The 27,304-nt window shown below is 36.1% G+C and overlaps 1 protein-coding gene across 1 annotated transcript; it reads right to left on the reverse strand.

The window, feature by feature from the left end:
• Positions 1–14,979: 14,979 nt before the first annotated feature.
• On the reverse strand, positions 14,980–26,041 carry LOC145991587 (uncharacterized). The gene is made up of 8 exons (XM_083127638.1): positions 25,995–26,041; positions 24,755–24,865; positions 24,301–24,343; positions 22,841–23,095; positions 20,563–20,625; positions 17,757–17,798; positions 16,656–16,722; positions 14,980–15,095 (listed from the first exon to the last, which is right to left on the reverse strand). Exons 2-8 carry the CDS (start codon positions 24,803–24,805, stop codon positions 15,059–15,061), a joined length of 558 nt encoding a protein of 185 aa, XP_082983764.1. The 5' UTR covers positions 24,806–24,865; positions 25,995–26,041; the 3' UTR covers positions 14,980–15,058.
• Positions 26,042–27,304: the final 1,263 nt, after the last annotated feature.

Consider the following 27,304-nt stretch of genomic DNA (forward strand, 5'->3'; position numbering starts at 1 on the left):
ATAACCAATGGGAACATAAGAAGTGATCGCCTTCTTCAAGAAATTCACATTCGAGTACCGTCCCGCACCACAACGAGCACTCAGTTTTTCACATATCAGAAACCAAGATTAAGCCTAATACAGCGTTCTCTCTTTCACAGACTACACGGCCAATACAACACTCTACCAAACCTAGTTGACATTTTTGAAAACCAGGCAAGTTTTAAAAAGCTATTGTGTAACAACGTCTAATTCACTTTATCACATATATGTATTTTAGTTTATGTAATTATTCTTTAATGTTACTTCCAATGTTATTCCTTGTTATTTCCATTGTTATTACATTCCAATGTAAAATGGCCAAAGCTGTATTTGGAATTCTGTGGTAAATAAATATATAAATTATGGCCTGTCATTGCAGAGTATTTACGAAGAAGCGTCATAGAGTTATTTAGACATATACAGTGTGCACTTGCATGAAATTATACGTCGTAATACATATATATTTATATATATAAAGCATCATTTCTGTGTTGTCTAGGCGCCCATAGGCACCAATGTGCAGGTTAAATTTCCCAGAAATATGACTTTAGATTAGATAAATACAGACTTCTTGGATATTTATATATTTAACACTTATTACCAGTAGGTTGACTTTCATAAAATATTCAGGTGAATGTCTTTGTAATTGAGATGAACAGCAAGCCCTGTCCTGTAGGATGGAGGAAAATACACTACACCAAGATACATCTTCAGTAGCCATCTCTATAACGAGAAACTGACGATATTTCAAAGTTACGATTTGTAAGAATAAAGCACATCGCAATTAAACAATAATCGCACCTTATGCATGTTTTTAAGAATGGTTTCATGAAATGGCGATACGATAAATGGCAGAGTTCCGTCAGATATTGAAACACCAGTCTCGTTCTCGGGGAGACGGGTGTTTCAATATATGCCTGTGTTGTCTCGAAATACACAGATTATACAATACATGCAGCATGTTACCTCGTGCATTTTGACAGCGTATAGACGTCCTCCGTGATGACAATTTATTTGACACTTCATTTCTACCCTACGAGCGCTCGAGAAAGGAATTTTATCCAGAATACATGTATTAAGCCTCACAAATGTCATTTGTGGACTGACTTTGTAATTACTATCAAGAAGATGTATGCCCAATATGCAAATGACGCACTTACTATCCACTTACTATGTCTGAATTCAATTGATACCAAAGTTCCTAACAAAATCGCCAGTCTTGTGTACTAAGTGGATCTCTCGATATAGAATCTCGGTCTTCTCTCGAAGGGTATGTATGCTCGTTCTCGTCTTAATTTGTACAATCCTGTCTCGTTAGCATCACACCTTGTTTTACAATCAGATTCTATGATTTGTACATTTTACAGAGTCGTTAGGGAACTATTTCTCTAAACATATCTTGAGGCATTAAATATGAGAGAAATTTCCGATGGAATTCTAAAATATATTATTTGGAGATTTTTTGCAATGCATCCGATCATCACTTTCGCACATCAATTTGCTAGTTGGTTGATTACTACCTCGCCTCCATTGTTGGCGAGCTCTGTTTTTAACATCTATTGTTCATCATGCATTAAATATTTGTATATATGTGTCGTGTTCAACCGAACCTTGGTGTAATTTTATTTTGCTTGCTTTACTGCCGTGGCTCTTAAGGCTCATCGCAATGAACATGAATATGGAATTTATGTATATAATATAATATGAAATTTATGAAGTGAAACCCACAAAAGATCATATGTCTTCAATTATGTCGGAATCTGCATTGAGTAAATTCCAGCATGCATGGTAATATTATTCGGCCGAGCATGGCATGAACTAGGAAACTTGTATTCTTTACATTTGATTATATCATCCACTTTTTCACCTCTGAAGGTTAATTGCTATGGTGAATGGTGAATAGTTAGAAAGGGGAAGGCTTTCCCTTATGCATTGGTCCATTCCCATCTCGAACATAACTATGATGTGATCATAATACTCCTGTCCTCTTTAGCTCTCAGTACTTTCTTCTAGGTACAATTTGACTAGGGCTTGGTAAGGCCCAGGATGGCTTTATTAAGGAATGTTCGAGAAAAATTACGATCCGAGATCACCCACACAGGGTTTCCACACGCAGAAGTCCCACGCTCTACCGACTGGATAAGTATTTGAAGCCTGGACTTTCGGCTTTGTATCACGTTACGTTAACGTTAAATGCAACGTGCGCTGACCTGTCTATATTATTTACTAATGCGTTTGTGAGAATTAGCTCTAACGAATGATGTCTCTTTATGAGGTGGTGTGATCGACCAAGATAATTCAAAATTGCTGAAAAATCTTTGGTTCAAATTTGATTGGGTCAGCAATGGCATATGGTTCAGTCCCTTCCGGTCCAAGTTTTCCTAAATTTTGCAGGCATGATACGTATCAATAACAATAATATGAAGATCTGTGGCGAAATTGTTAGTTCAACGTAATAGGAAATCAAGGGTTGTACTTTCGATTCCTGGGTAAGGCAGGAACATTTCATTCTTCTTTACTTCATATGCATCTTCACTTTACTATTTACCCTCTTTGTTGTGATAATTCTAGAACGTTAGAAAACTGGTGAAAAATAAATAAAAACATAAAATAATAATGTTGTGGCGTAGTGGTTATAGCAGCGCGCTACGACGTCATGGGTCCCGGGTTCGAATCCCGGCATGGGTGTTTTGTGAGTGTTCCTGCATTAATGTCATCAATTCATCCTCATCGTCAAGATATCAAAATGTAGAAGAAGAGCGACGCTAAATAATAATCAAACAATCGAACTGAATTTATTTGTGTTGTTGACTATAAAAATAAGCTCTTTTTTTTCAATTTGAAATGAATGATGCCATTTCATCAATTTAAAATTTCATATCTGTCAATCACATAATGTTCAGATTTTATATATATATGTGTATATATATATATATATATATATATATATATATATATATATATATATATATATATATATATATATATATGTGTGTGTGTGTGTGTGTGTGTGTGTGTGTGTGTGTGTTTGTGTTTATATTTTGTTATAGTTGTGATGTGTTTGTGTGTGTCTTGTGTAGCCTAGTAGTTGTGCTGTCTAATGTGTTTGTGTTTGTGTTCGTCTTGTGTAGTAATTGTGCTGTCTAATGTGTTTGTGTTTGTCTTGTGTAGTAGTTCCTCCATTCATATTGGGGGTTAGGCGTAGAGCTGACAACTCTGCACTGTAAAAACACATGTCAAGAAACAACAATATAAGGCCATGGATGTTCCCAAGGTAAAATATTCCGGAGGTAAAATAGTCCCCCGTTCGGATCTCCGGGTGGGGACTACTTTGGGAGGTCCCTGGACTAAGGATAAGATCTACATTAGGAATAAGGATACTAAATTAGGCACCTGGAATGTTCTGAGTCTTTACCGGCCTGGGGCATTTCAGTGTACAGTTAATGAGATAGTTAAGTATAAATTAGATGTAGTAGCTGTCCAGGAAGTTAGGTGGCCAGGAGAAGGGAATTGTAAAACTAAAAATTACTCTTTTTTCTATGGTGGTACTGAAAATCATAATTTTGGAACAGGCTTTTTCATAAATAATAGAATTATCTCGGCTCTTAAAACAGTAGAATTTATTAATGATAGGATATCATATGCAGTTTTACAGGGTAGGTGGTGTAAAATTATTTTAATAAACATACATGCACCAACGGAAGATAAAGATGATAATACTAAAGATGATTTTTATACACAGTTAGAACAGGTCTTTGATAAATTTTCTCAGTATGATATGAAAATTCTGTTAGGTGACTGTAATGCACAGATTGGCAAAGAAGAGACATTTAAACCCACGATTGGTAAAGAAAGTCTTCATGAATTAAGTAATGATAATGGTATAAGATTGATCACTTTTGCAACCTCAAAGAATTTAATTGTGAAAAGTACCACTTTTAAACATAAAGATATCCATAAATATACCTGGTCTTCTCCAGATGGTAAAACTCATAATCAGATAGATCATATTCTCATTGATAAGAGAAGGCATACTAGTATAATTGACGTTCGTACACATAGAGGTGCTGACTGTGCCAGTGACCATTATTTAGTAATTGCTAAATTAAGAGAAAGACTCTCAGTGATAAATCATAAGCAACAAAATCTAAAAGTTCTAAAATTTGATAAAGGAAAGTTTACTGATGAAAGAATTAAGAAAGATTACCAAATTAAACTGTCAAATAGATTTGATATTTTGCAGGATTTAAATGATGATGAAAATATAAATGAAACAGATGTAAATAAGAATTGGGAGCACATACGTAATGCAATAGAATCAGCAGCTAAAGAAAGTATAGGATACCATAAACCGAGAAAAAGTAAGCCATGGTTTGATAATGAATGTCATAATCTAATAGAAATAAGAAATCAGGCTAGACTTAGATGGTTAAATAACTCTGATGATACAAATCTAAACAATTATAATAGAATAAAGCGAGAAGTTAACCGCACGTTTAGAAGTAAAAAAAGAGATTACTTGAAAAGCAAAATTAACGAAATTGAAACAAACAGCAAAAATAAAAATATCAGAGATTTATATAAAGGTGTAAATGAGTTTAGAAAGGGGTGGCAACCTAAAGTAAACTTGATAAAAGATAAAGACGGTGATTTTCTAGCTGACCAAAGTGATATTCTAAATAGATGGAAGAACTACTTTAATGACCTTTTAAATGTCCATGTAGGAGATAAATCAGAAGTGAATGAAGTCCACACAGCAGAACCTTTAGTTCCAGAACCTAACTTGACTGAAGTTAAAGATGCTATTAAAAGGCTAAAGAATAACAAAGCACCTGGCATTGATTTAATACCAGCTGAGTTAATTAAATATGGTGGAAATTCATTAATATATCAAATTCATAAATTAATTTGTTTAATATGGAATAAAGAAGAAATCCCTCAACAGTGGAAAGAATCCATAATTGTTCCTGTGTTTAAAAAAGGTGATAAAATGAACTGCAATAATTACCGTGGAATTTCTCTACTCTCAACAACATATAAACTATTATCTAACATTCTTTTAACAAGACTAACCCCATATGCTAATGAAATTATAGGTGATTATCAATGTGGATTTAAACGTAACAGATCAACTACAGATCAAATTTTTCACATCAGACAGACACTTGAAAAAAAGTGGGAATATAATCAAAATGTCCATCAGCTATTCATTGATTTTAAAAAAGCATATGATTCAGTCAAAAGAGATAAACTATATAATATATTAGTAGAGTTTGGAATACCTAAGAAGCTTGTTAGGATGATAAAAGTATGCACCAGTGAAACAGAAAGTAAAATTCGTGTGGGTATTAATATGTCTGACAAATTTACAATTCATGATGGGTTAAAACAAGGAGATGCATTATCTCCATTGCTCTTTAATTTTGCCTTAGAATATGCTGTTAGGAAGGTAAAAGAAACTAAAGAAGGCCTAAAATTAAATGGTGTGACTCAGTTGTTAGCATATGCAGATGATGTAGACTTACTGGGGGATGATGTGAATACAATTAAGAATAATGCTAAAATATTTTTCAAAACTGCTAAAGAGATAGGTTTGGAAGTTAACAAAGAGAAAACTAAATATATGCTTACAGGCCGAAACCAAGTGTTAGGTAATAATCAAAATCTAATTATTGATAACAACTCGTTTGAACCAGTTTCCAAATTCAAATACTTAGGAGTAATATTAACAAATGAAAATTATATTAAAGAGGAAATAAAAAGTAGGCTTAATTCAGGAAATGCATGTTACTTCTCTCTTCATAAACTTTTGTCTTCTCGTTTAATATCTAAGAAACTAAAAGTTAAAATATACAAAACAGTAATTTTGCCTGTAGTATTATATGGATGTGAAACTTGGTCCCTTACATTGAAAGAGGAACATAAATTGAGAGTATTTGAAAATAAGATCCTTAGGAAAATCTTTGGACCTAAAAGGGATGAGGAGACAGGTGAGTGGAGAAGGTTACATAATTTAGAACTACATAATTTGTATTCGTGTCCAGATATTATTAGAATAATTAAATCAAGAAGACTTAGGTGGGCAGGCCATGTGGCACGAATGGGAGAGGAAAGAGGAGTTTACAGGATTCTTGTTGGGAAACCTGATGGTAAGAGACCTGTAGGAAGGCCAAGACGAAGATGGAGGGACAACGTTGAGATGGACCTAAGGGAAATCGGTAGGGATGGAAAAGAGTATATAGATCTTGCTCAAGATAGGGAAACATGGAAGGCCTCTGTTGCTGCAGCCATGAACCTTCGGGTTTAAGAAGGCTAGAGAGTTAGTTAGTTAGTAGCGTATGCATGTATTCTGTTTCACTTTGTACAACACTTAAAGAAATTCTTCACCAACGTTGGGTTTAAAACATTATTTTGTAGAATGAGAACATGAGATTGTAACAAGACAATTCGAAACGTAGTACAAGCAAATTCCAAATAGAATTTCCTGACCAAGTCTCGATGTGGCAATGTGTGAGTGGGATGTCACATTTCCTGAGTAGGCATACAACAATTCATAACAAAAATTTAATAGCACACCTAGAAATCCATCTACGTCATTCGTCCCGAAGGTTGATGGATATCACGTGTGTTCGCTGTGACAGGAATCGGCTGTGAAATCTACTTTATTTAATGAGAAAGATTCTCTGTGGCGTTTTGTAAGTGGGATGAAACATTTCCTGAGTAGGCGGGATCATGTATGCATACAACAGATCTGAACATTGATTTAATAGCATACTATAACGTGGAGGACAAATCCATGTGCGTCATTCTTTCCCAAGGTTGATGGAGATCACATGAGCAGTTTGTGATCTCCATTTTATGGCAATGTGCTGAATTAGCTAAAATATCCATTTTTTTATCGTAAAGTCTTTTTATCTTCCAGCTGTTGTTGCTATCTACAATGTCCCTGGCTCCTACACACATAGCACTTGCTTGTATGAAACCCTCGTACAATGAGACTGAGATACGGGCTTTGTTAATAAACTTGAGATATGAACCCATTTAGGGTCAGGGTCTACCTACCCACTGCCGGCCTCACTCCCATCTGATTTACTCACTCACTCACCCGAGATAGGAGATCATCCAACCGGTTACGGTGTGACGTGTGGTCAGCACGACGAACCCCCAGTGGTTGTAGGTTTTCATGACAAGGTTATGAGGCGCAGTGATAGCGCAGTCGCCTTGTAATTAAGGAGTCCCGGATTCGATACCCGGTGGAGGCACATAGTGGTTCGGATCCAACTTTAAACTGTAGGTCCAGTCCCAATTAGCCTTACTGTGTATGAAGTGAACTTAAAACACCAAATCAATCAATCAATAGTGGGTCCCATACAGAGGCCGAAATATCAGGATAAAAGTTGTTACCCTTCCCCCAGCAGACTGAAATCTTCCCGCGTTCCGTAGCCGGAGCCAGACACGGTAACGGTGCGGGACGACATATGAATTACTACAGCCAAAAACAACATAGTTTTCGAAGGGTGTGAGAAATCGTGTCGCTTTCTTTCATCTAACCCTTCTCCGATAACTGGCCTGATTTTATTATCCTCTCCCCTTATTTCCAACTTCCGGTATTCCAACCAGGTTCACCGCGACAGTTACTGGACATTCCATCACAAATCTGTCTGTGTTCACTTTCATTCTACGAGATTCATACTTTCATAGAAATTATCGAGCGCTTTCAACGTAACATCTATCTTGTCCTGGCCCCTCACGTAATTTTTTTGAAATTACACTGTTCTACAATGAAATGTTTACGGAAACGAAAGTATACATTTTTTGTATATTGTGATATGTTGAATTCGAAAATGCATTAATTGTTGGCGATTGGTTCAGGCTTGTTTTCTTGTTTTGAAAAGAGCGGAAGCAACTTGAACGACAAGCAAATGTTGTATCGTATTGCTTCCATGCACGGAATTTATCTTTATCTGTCACCAAAAATTAATAGAACATTAATTATTGCCAGAATTTTATTATACTCGTAAAAGGATTAAATGCAACTTTAAACACATTTTTCATTCATATGACTAAGTTGCAATTTACCTTATTTTTAGTGCTTCTCAATAATTTTACTACATTTTGCAGAAAGTTTGCAAGCCCATGCAGCTAACTGTGAGAATGAGAAAAGAAAATAACTTAATCCTTACCAGTTCTCCCCAAAATAGGTACATGGAAGCAAACATAGTTTGATAATTTATTAAAGTAACCAATAAAATATTAAAGGAGTAAATGTGAAATTATTCTGCCAAAAGAGCAAATGTTCTGTTATGTGAGTATAATGTGTTCCATATCATTTGGTAAAAGTTGTGTTTTCTATGACTGCAAAAATCTTAATTGAATTGTCAGACAATTGGCAAATTCAGCGGAAGGTACAGGGTCACGTGCCACCCGCAAAATAAGGACGAAGACTTTACATAAAGAAAAGCAACGTGAGAATTCCCGGGGGGAGTTACACATATAGGGTAATAGTAGTTTATAGTGGCTACATTGTTCTGCATCTGAAATTTACTAAAACAAATAAATGAATTGACACACGTTCAAAGGGATATTTTCATGTATAAGATCGTGAATTATGATACTCTAACTATAATTGTGTACTGCTTCAAATGATATAACTATTTGTGTTTGTGGCAATTCAGGACATACTAATTTTACCTCCTTTCCCACTCGTCATGTGCAATTCTCCATTAAATGTTTTCGCCGATTCGTACTACCTTCGTTTTCTTTGTTACAAACAAGTATTCTTTGCACATTACATGTAGGAGGAGAGTTTGATCTGCATTTCACATTGGTCAAGTGCTTTTACCTGCTTTCAGGAGCGAAAACGTGTTGGGTAGTGGTTACCGTTAAGGATTGTCAACCTGATGGTCGTGGGTTCAAGTCGTGGGTTCAAACCCCTCCGGTGGCAGAAAATTTTCGTTAGTTTTAGACATGTCCCATTGTGTTCATTGTTCACGCCGGGTAAAACGGAATGATTCAGTTTGGAATTAACGCTAGGGGGAGGAGGGAAATAACACAATCTCCATTTCAAAAAACCAAGAAGTGGAGAAAAATTGGATAATTCTTATAAATATTAAAATTACATTCATGTTTTTAGTGGTATAATTGCAGGTAAAATCGAAGATCTTACGTGGAAAATTTTTTCTTACTCTGACTCAACCAAAAGGCATTTCGCACCCATCTAATACATTCTCCAATACATTTTAAAATGTTATTGAATGTTTCATGTCGATAATTTGATCAATGCATCAATTCCTGAAGCCGAGACGATATTTTCTGCAACTACATCTTCTCTCCTCTCCAGTATCTTCTGTTCTTCACCCCTTCTTCTACTCTGCTTTTATCTCATATCGCCCTCCCTCCATTTCTCGCCTCTTGTCTCCATCCCACTCTTCTCCACTCATCTTATCGCCTCTCCTGTCTTAGATTCCCGACTCCACTGCACTCTTCTCCTCTTCTCTTCGTTCTTCTCTTTTGCTCTATTCTCCACTTCCCTCTTGTCGTCTCCTCCTCTCCTCTCCAAACTCCTCTTCTCCTGTTCTCTCATCTCGATTGCCTTCCTTCCTTCTTTGCTTCATTTTCCTCATCTCTTCTCGCATCTTTTGCTTTTCTCCTCATTACTTCTCCTAGCCACTTCTATCCTCCATTTTCTTCTCTCCTTTGCTTTTCCTCTTCCCATTTTGCTTTCTCTCTTCTCCTCTCTTTTGTCCCCTTCCGTTTCATCTCTCATATTTTCCTTTGTGTAGACAAATTTTCTTTCTTTCAGAAAGTATTTCTCATTTGCAACAAATGTAATACTGATATTTTTTTCTAGTTTTTTTTTCAATAATACTAGATTTTCTTTCTTTAGCGTATCTTATAAATATCTATTGTGCATGTGGCAACCCTGAAATGTAGCCTAACTCTACACGCAACCCAACAACGCCTTGGGTATTTGGGTTGCCTACTTTAAAATGTCGTTGTCCTAAGACTATTTAGAGACACTGTACAATCATTCAAAGATTTCCCTGTCGAAATGTGTTCTGCCTTGTGGATTAAGGAACACCATTATGCAACTGACCAAACTCACCGAGACGAGACAACAGTAAGCTGTTTTCCACACAGAGCTCATATTTTACATGTTCACTAGAAACCTGTATAAAGGTTAAATGCACGTTGACTTTGACAGTAGATATTTGGTCAATTTCTGGATGTTACAGTTCAATAGGTCGTTTTGGGTATGAGTTTGTATGAGTCCTTAGAGTGTAAATTTATTAAGTGTTTATGAATTACGTGTTAATGTTATCAGAAGATTTAACGACCTATGTTAGAAAGAATATTCTAAGCGCAAGGTAATAGTTTAGTTAACTGACTAGTAGCGTACACACATTTGCATAGCTGGTGAAAACTTGTGACTAATTTTATACCAACAAGGAGAAATGCGAGCAACATAAAATAGAATGCTTCAACAACATCCTTTTACAAACTTTAAAAGAATACAAAGAAAACTTTAACACATATAAGGCAATTTATTTTGGATCTATTTGAAAACGAAATGTGACCCCACTAAAGATCGTAATCTTGATTTGCAGGTAGATAATGTTAATATACGAAAACCACTAATACAGAAAAGGCGAAGCACTGATTGCGCTACAGTTTTCCAGCTAACTATAGAGCAGGGCCGCGCATATCGGCAGAGAAGGAGGAGGAAAGTCGAGTGGTGAAAGCGCAGCGTTGCCAACCATACGGTTGTGACCGTACATGTACGAACGTACGGTCCAGACCTTGGTCCGTACGCTAAATGCACGGTTTGTCATAATTTGCTCTTGCAGTTTTATCCCTAATATTTCCCTAAGAAATTCTTAAACCAATCGTACGGACCTGGAGACAAGAATACGATCCGTTTGCCATGTGCGTTCGGTATTATCCTTTTCAAAAGTTTGCAACGCTGCATAGGAAATCGTGTAACTCCCGTCGCCCATTACACACTCCCGTTCCTCTCACTGTTCATTGGTGGAGCCGTCTCGCGTCACTACTTGCGCAGAGACTTGTTCTCGTTCGTCTGGTCTACAGTTAGCTGGTAAGGAGTTTACATTAAAGCATCGTTTTCAGAGTAGATAGTTGTGTGTGGAGTTCGAATTGTATAATTATTTTAAGGGTCAGAAATATTTATTGGACTCTTTGAGAAACAATAACTCCTTGAGTAGCAAATAACTTTTAAAGTTAGAATATCGTTAATGTTTCGCGTTAAAATCCACATTAGTGCTGTAGGCGAGGGGATTTTGTATTCCATTTATTTACATTATGGAACATGGATTCATTATGGCCATGGTACGAAATCAACTGTGTATCCTTCCCATTAACTCCCTCCTCTTCCAAACTCGCAACAACTGCCATTGAGCACAAACCCACAAAATCTCTTTCTTATTTCGAAAACATCAGTTTTTTCTTGCAACTGATATCGATTCTGCCAGTCACAAAATTACTTAGGATCAATGGATATAAATAGGAGAATACACTTCACAGTGCTAGAATATTTTGTCAAATGTTTTGATTGCGCCTGAAGAACTTTTAGCAGAGTTCGTCTTCTTCTTTTAAATACACGTTGTAACGTGAACATAGAAAAATATGTAGAATGTAATTTTAAGAGGTTATCTCAATCGGAATTCGATTTCTTGAACATAAATACACAATGTGTTGCCCTTCCGCACCGAAAACTTTAAAAGCGCTTAGAGAATATCAGAACACACATCTTTTCTTAGTAACGATTGGTTTGCTCTTCCAGCACTCGCTCCGATGCTAGTAGACGTCAAATAATGGCATTGTATATCCTGAGTATATGCAGTACCACTATCATGGTAGCTACGAATACTATGTTTTTACTGTAGGATTATACAGTAAAAGTGATAATATCTACGCTATTGAAACAATATTATGTCATTAGAAGCCTTGTCAGATTAACGTTACTGATCTTAGACTTGCTTATCTTTCAAATAATGCATTTATCACACGCATGTGGACACATTTATTTTTTCGAGCTTGATGCGTGTGCTTAAAAGAAGCACAATTCGTAACAATATATATCCGAATATGTAAGATGAGACTACTGTATCATCCTTCTTTTCAGAATTTACATTTTTCTCTTAAATTTATTTATTGTTAGCCTATTTTCAAGGCATTTTGGCCATTTTATCTTAAAAATTGGTAGGAAAAATTCGTCCCCACCTTCAATAAAATAAAGGGGGGAACCCCCGAAGCAGGTCCGCCTCCATCCGCATACATGAGCTTATGTCCTGGTGCCTTTAAATAAACCAGGACGTCAGTTGCTCCTAATTTATCGTTCCCCCCGCTTTTTTCCTTTCTTTAAATTCTTTATTTATTACTCCCTCTGTCCCATAATTATAGTCTGATATTCCAAAATGGTGACTTTTTATTTATGTTCTTTTGGATACTTGATCGGCAAATTTGTACTGATGCTTGAGTAATAACGTTGTATGGTTCATTCCCGTGTTTAATTTTCTTCTTCTGTATACATCAATGTCACAGTTTGCCTATCGGACAAATATTATGGGACAACAAACAAAAGTGTACCGGACAATAATTATGGGACAGAGGGATTATATACAATTGCACATATATTACATAAGAAAAGAAAAGACAATGTTACACACATAATTTAGTTATGATATATTTTATGTTATAATACTTAACTCTGTATTAATATCGAGACTCACTTTGGTATCCAGAACAAGTCTTCTCTGTTAGAGTATATATAGTGTGAAATTTGGCAAACACAAACATCTATGTCTTACCCGGGATTCGAACTCGGAGTCTCTAGCGTCGTAGAGCCCTGTTCTAGCAATTCCACTCCGGAGGTTGCATTCATCATAGCGTCACTCATCCTCATCGATTAACCAAAAGTAGCATAAGATCAAGATAAAATAAAACAAATCAATTTAAATCAAATCATCAGCATACATAGTTTTGGAATAACCAAATAATTCGCATGTCGAATACTTTTGTAGTTTTATACGTGCTTACTTGCAAATTGCTTGTTTAATAGACTCAGTATTATTGCTTTTTTGTAAACTCGAGTCTGACAACATGTGCCAATCTATACAGATATGTGACGGTCAAGTGTACTTATAAAGGTCAAAATTTCATACTTCCCAAGATTCCTATATATCTACAAAATTTTTTTACATCATTAATTTATTTGAATTTTTTCAATGATAAATCGAGATACTACCAACTTGCAGCATATATGATATTGTCCATTATATGCTACAAGACTAAGTGAATATTTCAATTCTCTTTCTAGGCTATGGGATCACAGTGAACTCCAATGAGGGCGAGAGGTAAGTACAAATGAACACTCTCATTCATTTATATCGATATATATAAATCGGGTATTGCTACTTTCAGTGTGAAAGTTTCTGTCCTAAAATGGACTCGCGCGCGCGCTCGTACGCACACATACAGCACTTAATTTACTATTTTTAATTGAATTAACCTTCCGGGATTATTTGGATTTTAATGCAACATAAAATATGAAGTTTGTAATGTGAAAGTCGGGAAACAATATACATCTCTTCATTTTAATTCAGGTGCGATTTGAAGAGAGATGGGGAGGATGTGAACCATATGCAGTATGTTTTAGAAGCCAGGTATATTAGATATTTTCCAAGGTTTCTAAGGAGTGTTTCACAGAGAGTTCTCGGGGTTTCCTCGATGGCGCAGTGGTAGCGTCGTTGACTTGTAATCAAGGAGTCCCGGGTTCGATACCCGGTGGAGGCACATAGTGGTTCGGATTCCACTTTAAACTGAAGGTTCAGTCCCGATTAGCCTTCATAAAGTGGACTTAAAACACCAAATAAATCAATCAATCACAGATACTTTTCCATGGAATACTAAAACTGTGCCTTGCTTTTGACGTATGTTGTTAATCAGAAACACTGCACGTGGCGAGTCGGATAAGTAACCGGAACTTTTGGGAAGCATGAGGAGTGTGCAAACGTTCACGTGGCCTCGCGGTCGATGCGCGCCACCGCTAGGGTGCTGACATGCGAAGCCCGCTATTCGGGGTGACTGTCTCTCTCGTGCCTTGGTCATCACCAGAGTACGAGACGCCAGATGGATTGTTGCCCGATTAGGTGAGTGTGCTCTGCTCGTCCGTCTTCCTTTCTTCTTCACCGAGTTAACGAGGGCTATCCACAACCTGTAAAACCTAGTTGAATAATATCGTTTTACTGCTACATCCACTAGTGACATCTCTCGTTCCTCGTTAACACAATTGTCACATTACAATATATATATCAGGAGCGTATATTGTAGGCTATCTGCGAAGCCTGAAATCTTGAGATTAAAGTACAGGAGAAAAATCGATCAGAAATTGTAAATAATATTATTCATATCAGTGAGATGATGATGCTGATTCTGGAGTTGGTAACCTGCTTTCTTATGAGTTGGTAACCTGCTTTCTTATGAGTTGGCAACCTGATTTCCTATGAGTTGGCAACCTGATTTCCTATGAGTTGGCAACCTGATTTCTTATGAGTTGGCAACCTGATTTCTTATGAGTTTGCAACCTGATTTCTTAGGAGTTGGTTCATAGCTTAAGACAGCGTGACATAGTGAGATAACCCAGATCTTGGTCTCAGTATACGCCACTGATATATATATATATATATATATATATATATATATATATATATATGTGTGTGTGTGTGTGTGTGTGTGTGTGTGTGTGTGTGTGTGTGTGTGTGTGCGTGTGCATATACGTACATATGTTGTACATGTGGTTACGCAATAACTCCACCAAATGTTTTACATGAATTAAAATAATACAGTGTTTTTCTGTTGTTAATCAAAACACAAAACGATACGAATTAGTTCATTGCTTTAATTGCAAATTTCTCAAATCATTTATTTTGCATAACAATTAGTTACAATGTAAAATGTAGGAAGTTTGGCAGAATTTGTGCCCACAGTTGAAGTCCTCGTTTATGAATTGAAATATCTTTCACTCGCCACATTTCTTCTTGACGGCACCTGGGTTACTGAAATGATAAACAGAGAATTTGAAATTTTATAAGCAAACATGTATTTGTTACTTGACGACACTTTCTGACACTGGCTAATCGCGACGATGAGGATGAGTGATGAAATTGATGACACGAGCTCTAGACAAACGCCACACCCATAACTTGAACCGGATTTTGCTCTTAATGCCTGTTCTATTCCTGTGTACACATTCATATGTTTTCTTCTAGTCATAAAATGTTTACAAGGAACTTCAATTTTCCTTAAAACTGACTACTGTTTATTTATAGCATTAGAGCCTATAACTTTTCTAAAATTTGTTGACAAAAGGTAGAAACTGTTTTGAGTTAACACCTTAAAATTGAATATTTTACACATGTAATTTTAATTTAGTCAAAGTAATTTGCGAACATTTTTACAAAGAACTGATAACTACAAGTTATTCTGACACGGTTCGTCGTCACATAATTTCATGTTGAAGAAGTGTTTGGGGAGAGACTTGCTTGCTCCCCCTCCAAGCGCCCCACAAAAAATCCTGAGTGTGTTTTGGTGCCATAATACCAAGGTTTTCGTGTAGGCACATTGAGGGAGCTAGGGGGGGTGGTGACCTCCACCTCTTGTGGCAACTAGAAGCTACAATATATCTTCAATTAATATTGGAGTAGAGATTATCATAACCTTGACATATTCTTGAGAGAAGGTGATAAATAGAAAAGAAACATCATTCTTTCTCTTCTCGATAGGGAGCCTATCTATTATTGCTTGTTACTCCTTACGTTTTGCTCAGTTAGGACTATCATGTTGCATGATTAGGAAAGCTCGTTAATTGCATTGACGTAAAAATCCATTACATTTGTTTAAATTTTACTTTTTTGTGTAGGTTTCTAAAACGGGGACGATCACATAATTTTGAGGTCTAAATCTATGGTGCGATCGTAATTTACGCTTTTTTTTAATTGAAGATTTACGAAAATGAATGGAGTGATCGCCCCCTTAACTCACCCATGGTTAATAGTGAAGATTTCCCTTGTTCTCGAAATTTAAGTTCCAGCAAAAAAAAATATTTAAGTGTTTCTAGAGGATAACAACAAAGATAAGAAAGAAGCATTACGTGAAATATATATGTACTGAGATACCTATGATACGGTATGATATTTTATATGATAGTTCGTATATAATTTTCTATTTCATTTATATTTAATTTTCTATTTAATTTATATTTAATTTTAGATTCGTCATTATTTATAAGAGACGTTAATACCTATTATTATATGCCTATTTTTATTTCCAACGCCTATCATCATGCATTATTCTGAATTTCATTTTTATTCTTTTTCTTGGCTTTCCTCCCACATAGTCACTGAGATATCCGTGTTATTGAACTGCCATCTGTTGACAGGCTATTAAACTGATCGACTTGCCATGCTTTTCATTAAAATCTGCACATAAATGTGGTAATTGCGTCAGCCTGTATTATGCTACGTTTTGTGTGGTCGAAGCCGCTTTTACTGAGAGAACTGTACATGAACGTCAAACAAAAATCACATCGCCTATATTTCTGATCCTTTCATACATACCTCATGCTTGCATCATCTTGCATCATCGTTTTGAGTTGTCCACCGAAAACGTTAACATTTGATGCAACTAAAGACGGAAAGGAGTAACTATTAATAATACATTTTGACTGAATATCTTACGGATTCACATAAATTACTTTCTTTCTTATATTGAGAAAATGTCAATGAAATAAAGTTATCGTTCACTACATTCTGTCCCGGGTATCTCTGGAGCGAGCGAGCGAGCGAAAACAAGTCTCTGCGCAAGTAGTGTCTTGAGAGGGCTCGACAAATGCGAGGGAACGGGATTACGTGGAGGGAGAAAGGCGACTGCAGTTGCCAGCCGTTTTACATCAGCGCATACTGCTTCGCTCCGCCCACTCTCTTTATCGTCATGCGCGGCCTTACTCTAGAGATTCCAATAAATTTACTTTCAGTCAATTTATTAAATTTTATTTTAAATGTTTCTTATTCTTTATAGAATATTATTATTTATCCCAATCTTGTATTAGGCATGAAAATACTGAATTCTAACTATAGTGTAAAATGTAACTAATTTTAAATGTGATCGTGAATGTCACCAATTAGCTTAGCGACTCCGAAAACTATGGATTCGACGCTAATCTAGGTCATTTGTGGCATTTTATTTTTCACCCCCCTCTCACCACCCATGCCGATAGGTGATGAACTTGAAGTTCAACCGCATTGGGAGTGTCACGAAAACTATGGATTCCATTCGCAACACAACCTGAATGTTAGATAAACCGAGAAACATTATTGTTGTGCGGATTGCATAGAGTCACGGATGTCTGTTTGTGCGGAATTTAATATCGGTAGTTCTCGATTATTTTTACATGTCACCCCTTCTCATCCCATCCCTATGGGTGCCAGGGGTGTTTAACCCCAAAATATTATTTCCAGATTGCAAGTGATACGTGTACAAAGTTTGGTTGGATTGCTCCAGGTGTTCGAGAGTTATGCCGGAACAAACAAATATACACACACACACACATAAAGCCATTTATATATATATATATATATATATATATATATATATATATATAGGAAAATTACTTATATAAGTGATAATATAGTGAAGTGATTTGTGCATATGTAACTCACCGTTTGCAGCAACCTTATTTAATATATCTGCAGCAACCGAAACTGGAAAGATGGCACACTTTTAGAATTTATACATTTCTGATTAACTAAATTTAAGAGTGAAAACATTTGTTAGTAGTATCTACTTATTTTTGTTGTTATTTAAGTACTCGTACCACACATGCAGAAATTTTATATTTTTATTGTATTTTTTCAAAGTCAATCCTCCTCCGTAACCGTGCATTCTAAGGCGCTGTGGTTTGGACTCCGACTGCGGGACGTCATGGGTTCGAGTCCGGCTGGGTTCAGTCTCTGAGTTCTCGGCCTGTGTATAGGACCGGTGGTAACCCACCATCGTGAGGTAATTGGGGAGCTAAGAATGAGTAGTGTAACCCGGTCTCGGATATATCCTATAACGGCTAAGGGTTCGACGTGCTGACCCAACGGCACCCCATTACCGGTTGAAGATTTCCACACCTCTAGGTAGGATTGTGGGAGGGAGACTGGCAGTCGTTAGATAGGCTAAGGTCCTTCTAGCATTGTAGAGCCACGGGTTATGTTAAATGAAAATCAAATAATTTTATTCCCCTTTCACACATTTTTGTTTATTAAAATAGTATATTTACAATGCCAAATACCATAAAAGGTAATTGTTTAATATTTTTTTTATCAATATAACATTTTTCTGCTGACGAAACTGATCATTCTATAAAAGATTATTAGTATGATTTGATGTGTTCCATTCCCGCTTTTATTTCGACCAGTGCTCGAAGATAAAATTGTTAGATGAGTAGATGTTTGCTTGATAGATTATGCTAGCGTGGGGGATGTTTTAGCAAGTTGCCAATGGGAAGGCTGGGAGGGGCGGGTAATATCCTCCCGAATTGCAATCTACCTCGAATATCTGGTATCGGCATATCATCACACAGTAAACGAAGTTACATTATATTAATTATTATTATTATTAATATTAATTATATTGAAAATATAAGTACTCAGAGAATTGCGCAAGAAAATTTTCCGACATATTTATAGAATTGGATCCTTATATTGGACACATTAAATCGAAAGGAGACAAAAATAATTAAGAATCCTTCCTTTTCCGCTTGCTTAGTACGTTTTAACCCCCTCTGCTCACAAAATATAACAAACGTAAGATGCCAGTGGTTACTTTTAAATGTTCTGCTCATACTCAGTAATCTATTCTGATTGGTTGGCGATTCGATGTTCTGTGGAAGGAACGAGCAAGGTTTTAGCCTATAGCCTGGGGTGCGCCTATTGTACTTTGCACGGAAATACAGTTAAGTTAGGCATTTTTGTGCTTCTCATTAAGTTATCGATAACGGTTGGCAGTGCAGCAGTTTGGCACAGCACAGATTGCTACTGGCAAATTGATTTAAATGAAATCAAAGGGAAGTAATGCTAGAACCACACGTAGCCAGGGAGGGCTCGGGGGGCTGAGGCTGTCTCTGAAATCCTACAAATATCTAATATAAATAGTGTATAGGCCCTATTGGTAATTGTTTACTTCCTTGTATAATAAGTTGTAATGTACTGAGAAATTCATCTTCAGGGTTTATACCTCCACTTTTTCTCCTTTTTATAGCGACCAGGGGCAGAGCCCGGGGGAAAGGGGTTGCGAAGGAGTACTTGCGCGCCCGTTAGTTCTATGCGAAGCGGTTAGCACATCGTGCTACGACACCAAGGCTGCCGTGTTCGAATCCCGGCCCGGGCATGGATGTTTGTGAGTGTCCATTCATCAATTTCATCATATCACTCATCGCCATCTTCGAAAATTAGCCAAAAGTGGCACGAAAAGCTAAATAAAGTAAAGCGAATCAATCAATCAGTCAAATTTAAGACTACAATAAATGCTCTCGTGATACGTACGTCCTCTCTGAAATATATCCAACAAAATCGTGTCCCTTCGGTACACCTAGAAGTAGATTTTATTTATTTATTTTTAATACATAAAATACCTGTATACCCTACTTATGTAACTTACAATAGGAAGAAGTATTATTTTGTGTTACCCTAAACAAATTTGTGTTTTGTTAGACAAGAGTGAGGCCACATGTATGCAAATTTTCACACATTACCGTTCAGAATTCGCTGTAACTGGTCGATATTTCTGGAATTTCGACATACACAAATATGAGACTTGGTGAACTGGCATGAACTTTTACATATGTCGTATCTACTCCAATTTGAGGCGATGTGAACTGGCTAGCCATTAAGCGTATTTGGAAAAGTTAACGATATTAACAATTTCCTGTGGATATTTAGAAATGATTAAAACACAGGGTAAGTTAATATTAAAACATACCAGATCAAATTGATGAACCAAAATAAAATAAAGAACACTCGTTTTTTAAGTGGAATTTGTGGTACATCAGATACAGGCATTGGTGCGGATTCAGAATTTGAGTATGAGGAACTAAAAATTCAAAACTTAACTTGTGCAAACATCTTACTATGTGAATTCTAAGCTTATTAATTTTTTTCATATATTATTTTCAGTAATTGTTATATTAGTTTTGTTATACTTAATTGTAATATTGCCTTTAAGGTGAAGCAGAACCTTTTGAGCATTGCATACATTTTATCTCTCTCTCTCTCTCATACACACGCACACAATCACACCAATCCATATGCATCCCCATTCTGAGACATATTTCCAGCCGAAAATATACCAATTAATGTTCTTATAATTGTTTTGCACATTAAAGTAAGTTGGAATATGAAGAAACCTTTAGCTAGTTTAGCCTGTACCATAGATTTATATAGTTAGTTAAACTATATTTTAAAAAATATTATTATTTCTTACGAAAGTTAGGCATTTTGATGCTGAAACCGAAATTTGGCAACGTTGCATATGTGAAATCTCCACCTGTGAAAAAATAAGTATATAAGTAACACAGTTATAAGCATTGCACTTATTTTAAACACAACTCTAAATTTATTATTACTAACATTTGTTTAGTGATTTGGGTATCATGCTACAAGGCCAAAAGTCCTACTTTATAATTATGGGTAAAACACGAACATGTGCGTTTTGTCTCGTATATTTAATATGCCTAATATTCATTCTCATCGTCGTGATTAACGCAGGAGTAAAAAAATACATAAAATAGAACCGAAAAAATATTTAATGAATAATTATACTTTGGTCAAGTCTGATCGCATAGTGATACAATATCAATTAATTTTAACATATCTTTAATTTTTTTCTGAATTTAAATATAACACAAATATGCTCACTTTTCCTACTAACGTTAAATGAAAAATCAATAGTGTTTTTACACTATTTTGGGGTTGCATTGAAAGCAAAGTTCCGAATAAGATTTTCATCAAAATATCACAAAGGATATTCATTAGCTTTGTTGTATGTGGCGGATTTTAACATAAATGCTGCTTTTATTTCATGAAATTTATAAAAATCTAGGTCAGTCTAGCTGCAGAATCATGGCTATGTTTTCTAATGCATGTAAATGCATTTTTGTTATGATAAAATGCATATCTTTTCATGGATACAAATTCTTATACTGGTGATATTTTACTGACGCTAAAATTAATATTTCGCTTCCCACATTCTTCCGAACTTTTTTGGAAGTTTGGTCATATTTTAGCGTATACAGAAGGTCGATCCGCGTATATGTGTCCGATTTTGAACCGTCACCCCTGTGCACAGAATCTACCGATACAAGCGGTTAAAAGCATGGGAGGACGGTTAGAGACTTTAGTATCGTGGCACTATCGCGAGTGTGTGTTGTGTGCATCATGGCTCCTAAGGTGAACCTTTTTGGGAGGGCTACATAGTTGCACTTTTCCACGCCAAATATTCGGTGCCAAAAATTCAGAAACAGTGCAAAGAACATGGATGCACCTTGGGTTCGAATACCATCAAGAACATAATCAAGCGGCATAAAAACCACTAGGTTTCAGCTATTCAGTCACCCACCAGGGGGGGGGGGGGGAGGAAGTGAGCGTGCACTGCAGTGATGCAACCCGTGTCTCGGAAGTTGCATCGAATGGCACTACAGGAGAACCCCCTGACGCAACGTGTGATGGCCACACGACTCCACGTGGCCCAGTCAACTGTGAACCACACCCTGTGTGAGAAATTCAACCTCCGGAAGGATTTAAAAGCCGTGAACATTACTTCAGTGAGACATATCTGTGTAAGGTCTCATCACATACATCTCATTCTACCCAGAACTTCCTGCAACAGATGTCGACAGACACCGGCATTCGAGCTATTCCATTTCACGATATATTGGTGAAGTCACCCGATGCGATTCCCATGGATTTCTGTGGGTTTGGGTCTACTGAAACGGGCACTTTCCTCTCATCGTGTCACCACTCTCCGGGGTCTGTGGAAAGCCTGTCAGGAGGACTGGCAGAAAATTCCAGTTCCTGTACTTCATCGAAGTCTCCTACAATGGAAGTTACGGTGCAGGGCTATTACCAAGACACACGGTGATCACATTGAGGCCAACTGATGGTGGTCCCATAGATTTTCATAAGGTAAGTGCTAGTCCAAAATCGGACACATATACGCGGATCGAACTTCTGTAGTTTAGCATTTAAATGAAATTTTGTCAATTTTAGTGCCAAAAAGACGTTCTCTTATCCTAATCTCATGGAAGGAGAAATTTCGACTGCTTGTCTGGTTGCGTCTATGGTGAAATTTAATATGAATTTGCTTTTTTTCAAGGATGTAGGCCCATATTAATTCGAAACAATAAAAATTTGCAAAATTAATACATCGCACCACATTGTATGAAAAGGTAGAAATCCAATTATGTTATGCACCTTTTATCTATACCCTGTAGGGGGAATATATGGAGCGAGAGAACGAAAAGAAGCCCTCTGCGCAAGTAGTTACTTGAGAGGGCTATACCAATGAACTCGTGAGAGGGAAAGTGAGGGCAGCTACCAGCCATTGCAGCAGAGCGCACTGTTTTGGTCCGCGTACTCGCATTCTCCCATTCTTGTCCGTTATGCGCGACTTTGCTCCACATATTCCAGAGACATTATGTATGCATAGTCATTATAACCAATACAGTATTTCCCTTCTCATCAACGTAACGTGTTCGGGATACCTTTCATCTTCCAGAAATTTGAACCATTTAGTTCCCTGATATTCGAACTTCCAGCGTTGTTGTCCTTGGGTTCAACCTCTTTATACTTGACCTCCTTGTCATTGTCATCATCTGCATCATTGTCGAGGTCTTCCTCCTCCTTCTCCCCCTCCTCCTCCTCCTCATCATCATCATCATCGCCATGGCGTTCTCCACTTTCATATCTTACCGCCTCCTCGTTGATATCTCCAATGTCCCCATCATAGTTTTCGCTATCTGTAAATGAAAATTGAATTCTGTCATTAAATACAAGTCATAATGTCTTATGCTTTAAAGACAACATAATCTGAAATCCATAATATATATCCGTAGAAATCTGTATGTGCATGGAGTATTTTCATGGAGTTCATCTTTCAAGTCCACGTTATGCACATGAAGGCTAATCGGGACTGGACGTGCATTTTAAAGAAGGAACCCCTTGATTAAAAGGAGACGACATCTTGAGAATTTTCATCTTCATTTTGGTGAACATTATGTTACCAAGAGTCTTTTGGTCGTTCTCCCTGTAGACGACATTATACATAATAGCGGACATGTTTGTGAATATAAGATTCGCGTAGAAAGCTCATTTTGGCATCGTAATATTCTTTTCAGGTCAATAAATTCAAGTGTGCTATTTTATTTAATGAGGAGGTAATATACTTTGCTGTGTACATTGTTTACTGATCCTTGAAACCTAAGGCTTCGTCAAATTAAGGACGCTGAAATTCAATTACCCTCACCAACTCTCCTTACCACGTGACGGTTGCGGTGCGCTCCGTTCCTTGAGTTGGTCTCCAGCTGAGGAGGGTGTGATGCTGCCTGTCCTGAATTCCTTACAGTTGATTAGTTTTTGTTTTTTTGTTTTTATCTGTATAGTCATTCGGACGAATCGCTCTTTACGATAAGGGAAGTTGGTTCATCTATGTTTTGTTTTAACGAGGAAAACACATGCTTTTTTAAATTAACAGCTTGAAATTTAATAAGTTTTTCAGATAATATAATAAAAAAATGATTCAACCTTATAATTAAATATTTGTTTCTAATTATGTATTTCAACATACGTCTGTCCTGCTTGTGCATAGTTTTTCAGTATGCATAATATTTAATAATTTACTTACTTCCCTTGATCCGTCCGTTTTGCATACTGAAAAAGTTATTAATGACTGAAAATTATAAGAAATGCATTATTATTCAATGGGTATTAAATATTAAATTAATGAATGAGTGTGAATGCATTACAACTAACTATTTTTTTTATTTCTTGCATCTGTTTATTTCGTTGATTTTATTATGTTTTATAAAATAAAGTTTTTATTTGAAATATAATCTGTAATGTATAATATACTCTCGATACGTAAAGATTTGTATTACTTGCACTTTAGCATATAAAGTCTACAAGATGTTACATCAGAATTACGTAAATGCTATAGAATACTAACCATCATTGTTCGTAAAATTTCGGTTCAGAGGTTTAGTTTTGACCTGAAAGAAAAACACAGTTATCCTGTATTTTTTTTTTCAAAGCAACTAACAATTAGCATCAGTATAAAAATAAGCTATCGATTTCTAACTGTGCATAATTCATGTCGTGATTTTCAAGTTGTAATTTTGGTTTCCTGCATGCATGTTCGAGATTTTCTACCTATCTGAGTTTGTCGCTAATGGATGGAAATATACCACAAAATTTGTTTCAAGAACTGCAGATGTGGTTGCAAGAAGTAGAGTACCTCGTAAATATAGCAACACTTAGTGGTATATGTGTGTGCGTGTGTGTGTGTGTGCTAGTTATTTCTCGTAAATAAACCAATGTCTTACGGAAAATGCTAAAATACTTGCATTGTTTAGTGTTGTATAACAGTGATAAACCTTACAATATAGTATGAAAAAACGTACCTGTGATAAATATCCAAGCAAAATTAAAACAGTGTAAAATGGTGGACTCATTACTTGCTTAGTAACTTTGCATCATCCTGTATTAGCCGTCCATTCTTGGGTGATTGATTGCTAAAATAACAAAGATGTAAAAAATTGTACAAGGGTTCCTAACGTTGCAAGAAATGGCAACAATAGAGTGATAGAAATCGTGTAAATCCATTTGTATAAAGATGAGTATTGAATAAGAGATAGTTCAATGTTGTAAGTTTTTACCAACCATACACATGTCAAGAAAGTTCGGGCCTGGGCATTGAACAAGCAGTGGAATTGAAGTGACGTCAAAACCTGTCATTCTCATCCTCGAGGCATGCTAGGCAAATTCAGTGTTTGCTTCACGTTAACTTTATGCTTCGATATGTTAATCGGGACTAGACCTACAGTTTAGTGATTCCAGAATAACTTTGTAATGAGGCTCGTCCGGAAGTCGCGTTATCACGGTGTCATCGGAAGCTTCACAATTAATGCAGCAAATAGCTTCTGTTAAATCTAGTAGTAATTACCATCATGTTTTAAAAGATTATTTGTTACACATAGTTGTCCTGGAATATAGAACACAGTATTTATATATTTTGTTCACTTTGAATATACCACATACCTAATACGGTATAATGAACCATGTAGTAACTGGAAGAAGCAATACTAAGTGCTAATGTGATATTTCAACCAAGCAAAGGTTGATTGATTTTCTTTATTTTACTTCACTTCTTGTGCCACTTTTGGCTAATTTGCAAAGATGGGGATGAGTGATGATATGATGAAATTGATGAATGGACACTCACAATCATCCATGATGCCCACGCCGAGATTCGAACCCGGGACCCATAACGAAGCAAAGAGATTCTACCGAAAACGACATTTGTATATTTTAAATGTGAGCAGGTAATTTCGTGGTTTCAAAATATTCGTAAAGTGGTGAGAGAGAGATATGAAGCTTGATGGACAAAGAGAGAGGAAGAAAGAAGGTAATACAACAAAAAATAGCGAGCGAGAAAGAGAAAGGGGGAAAAAGAGAAACAGAGAGGAGAGAGAGATGAAGCTTCATAGAAAGAGAGGGAGAAACAATAAGTTACATTACAGTAAACCAGTTACACCTTCCTGTCATTGTACTGTGCATGCCTAACACATCATTTTTTGTGTTCTTTAAGAAAGTAATGAACAACAACGTGCACATCGATATTAAGAAAGTAAATATACTTACATAATTCAGAATTGAAGTGTTTCGCAGAACAGATTTTTCTTGTTATGTTTCATCAAATGGAACAATCACAACTGTTTATTTTCTGCTTCGATAATATTAATGGGCCTACAATTAATATTATTTACAGCCGAGTACAATAAATTAGACGCGTTTTTTTTTTTCAGCATAACACTTAACTGTTAATACTAATTTATATTGGAATGTAATATTATTTTGCATTAATAACCTTGTACAAGAAGTTATGAGGTCCATAAAAAAATAATGGCAAAGAAACTATGTGATTCAGCTGTAATACTTTTAAGCTGTTTGATTTATAAATAATATAATGTGAAAAAAATACGAAATATTGTAATAAATATTAAGACAAGAAATGAATAAATTAATTTTCATAAATAAATATTAGCTGCCAAATTCCATACTAAAATATAGTTTCAAGGGTATTATTGATATGAGTATTACTTTTTCTGTGTTCGTGAAACAAGTATGCTTCAAATGAAATTAAGTGCATCAGATTTTATTTCAGACTTGTATGTAATGGCGGTGAAGGTTTTCAGTATGAATTATCTCGACGGCATATATGTATATACTATATATAAGGCTAGACACTAATAGATAGTGATTTTCTGCTGTCTTCGTGATTGATCTCATAGAAGATTTACATTCAGCGGGTAATCTCAATATTAATCTTTCAATATTTGAAATTTTGCATACTGAAAGGGCCACCTGAGGTATAAACCTATGCAAAGTTTCAGATCCATATCTTTCGCAATTCTGAAAATACAGGGTTGCAACAAGTGCGATTTCGACCAATTAATTTAACCATCTATATAATATTAAATTTAAATACGTCCGCAATGAGGTCACCTATAGAAGTGATTCAGAAGCCTTTCGGAAGGTCTTGAAGAGTTCTATCACATGATTTATTACCTGCCTATGTTGGAGAGTGGGGGGATTTTTCAATGTGTGTACGAGTAAAATCGAAATTGCCTGGTCATTTTCTGAAAACAAGTTTTTTGTAATTTTTTCCTAATATGTATGCCACGTACGCAATATTACTCAATAAATGTACAAAATTTGAAAATGGGTTGCCAATCGGATCCGGAGTTACGTTATACTCGTATTTATCTCAGGCTAAGGTAGGTTAGGTAATGCATTATAACCTATTTTCATAGATAAATTACTGTAATTCAAAAGTAAAAATCTAGCAGAAATGAAAATGAAATGTAAACACAATATGGTTAGAATTAATGTACATCAAGTTGATATTTAGCTACATTCGTAGTTCTTATAAATATATTTCTGATTAACTG

This window comes from Lepisma saccharinum, chromosome 8 (genome assembly GCF_977018435.1).
Source record: "Lepisma saccharinum chromosome 8, izLepSacc3.1, whole genome shotgun sequence".
NCBI classification, from domain to species: domain Eukaryota; kingdom Metazoa; phylum Arthropoda; class Insecta; order Zygentoma; family Lepismatidae; genus Lepisma; species Lepisma saccharinum.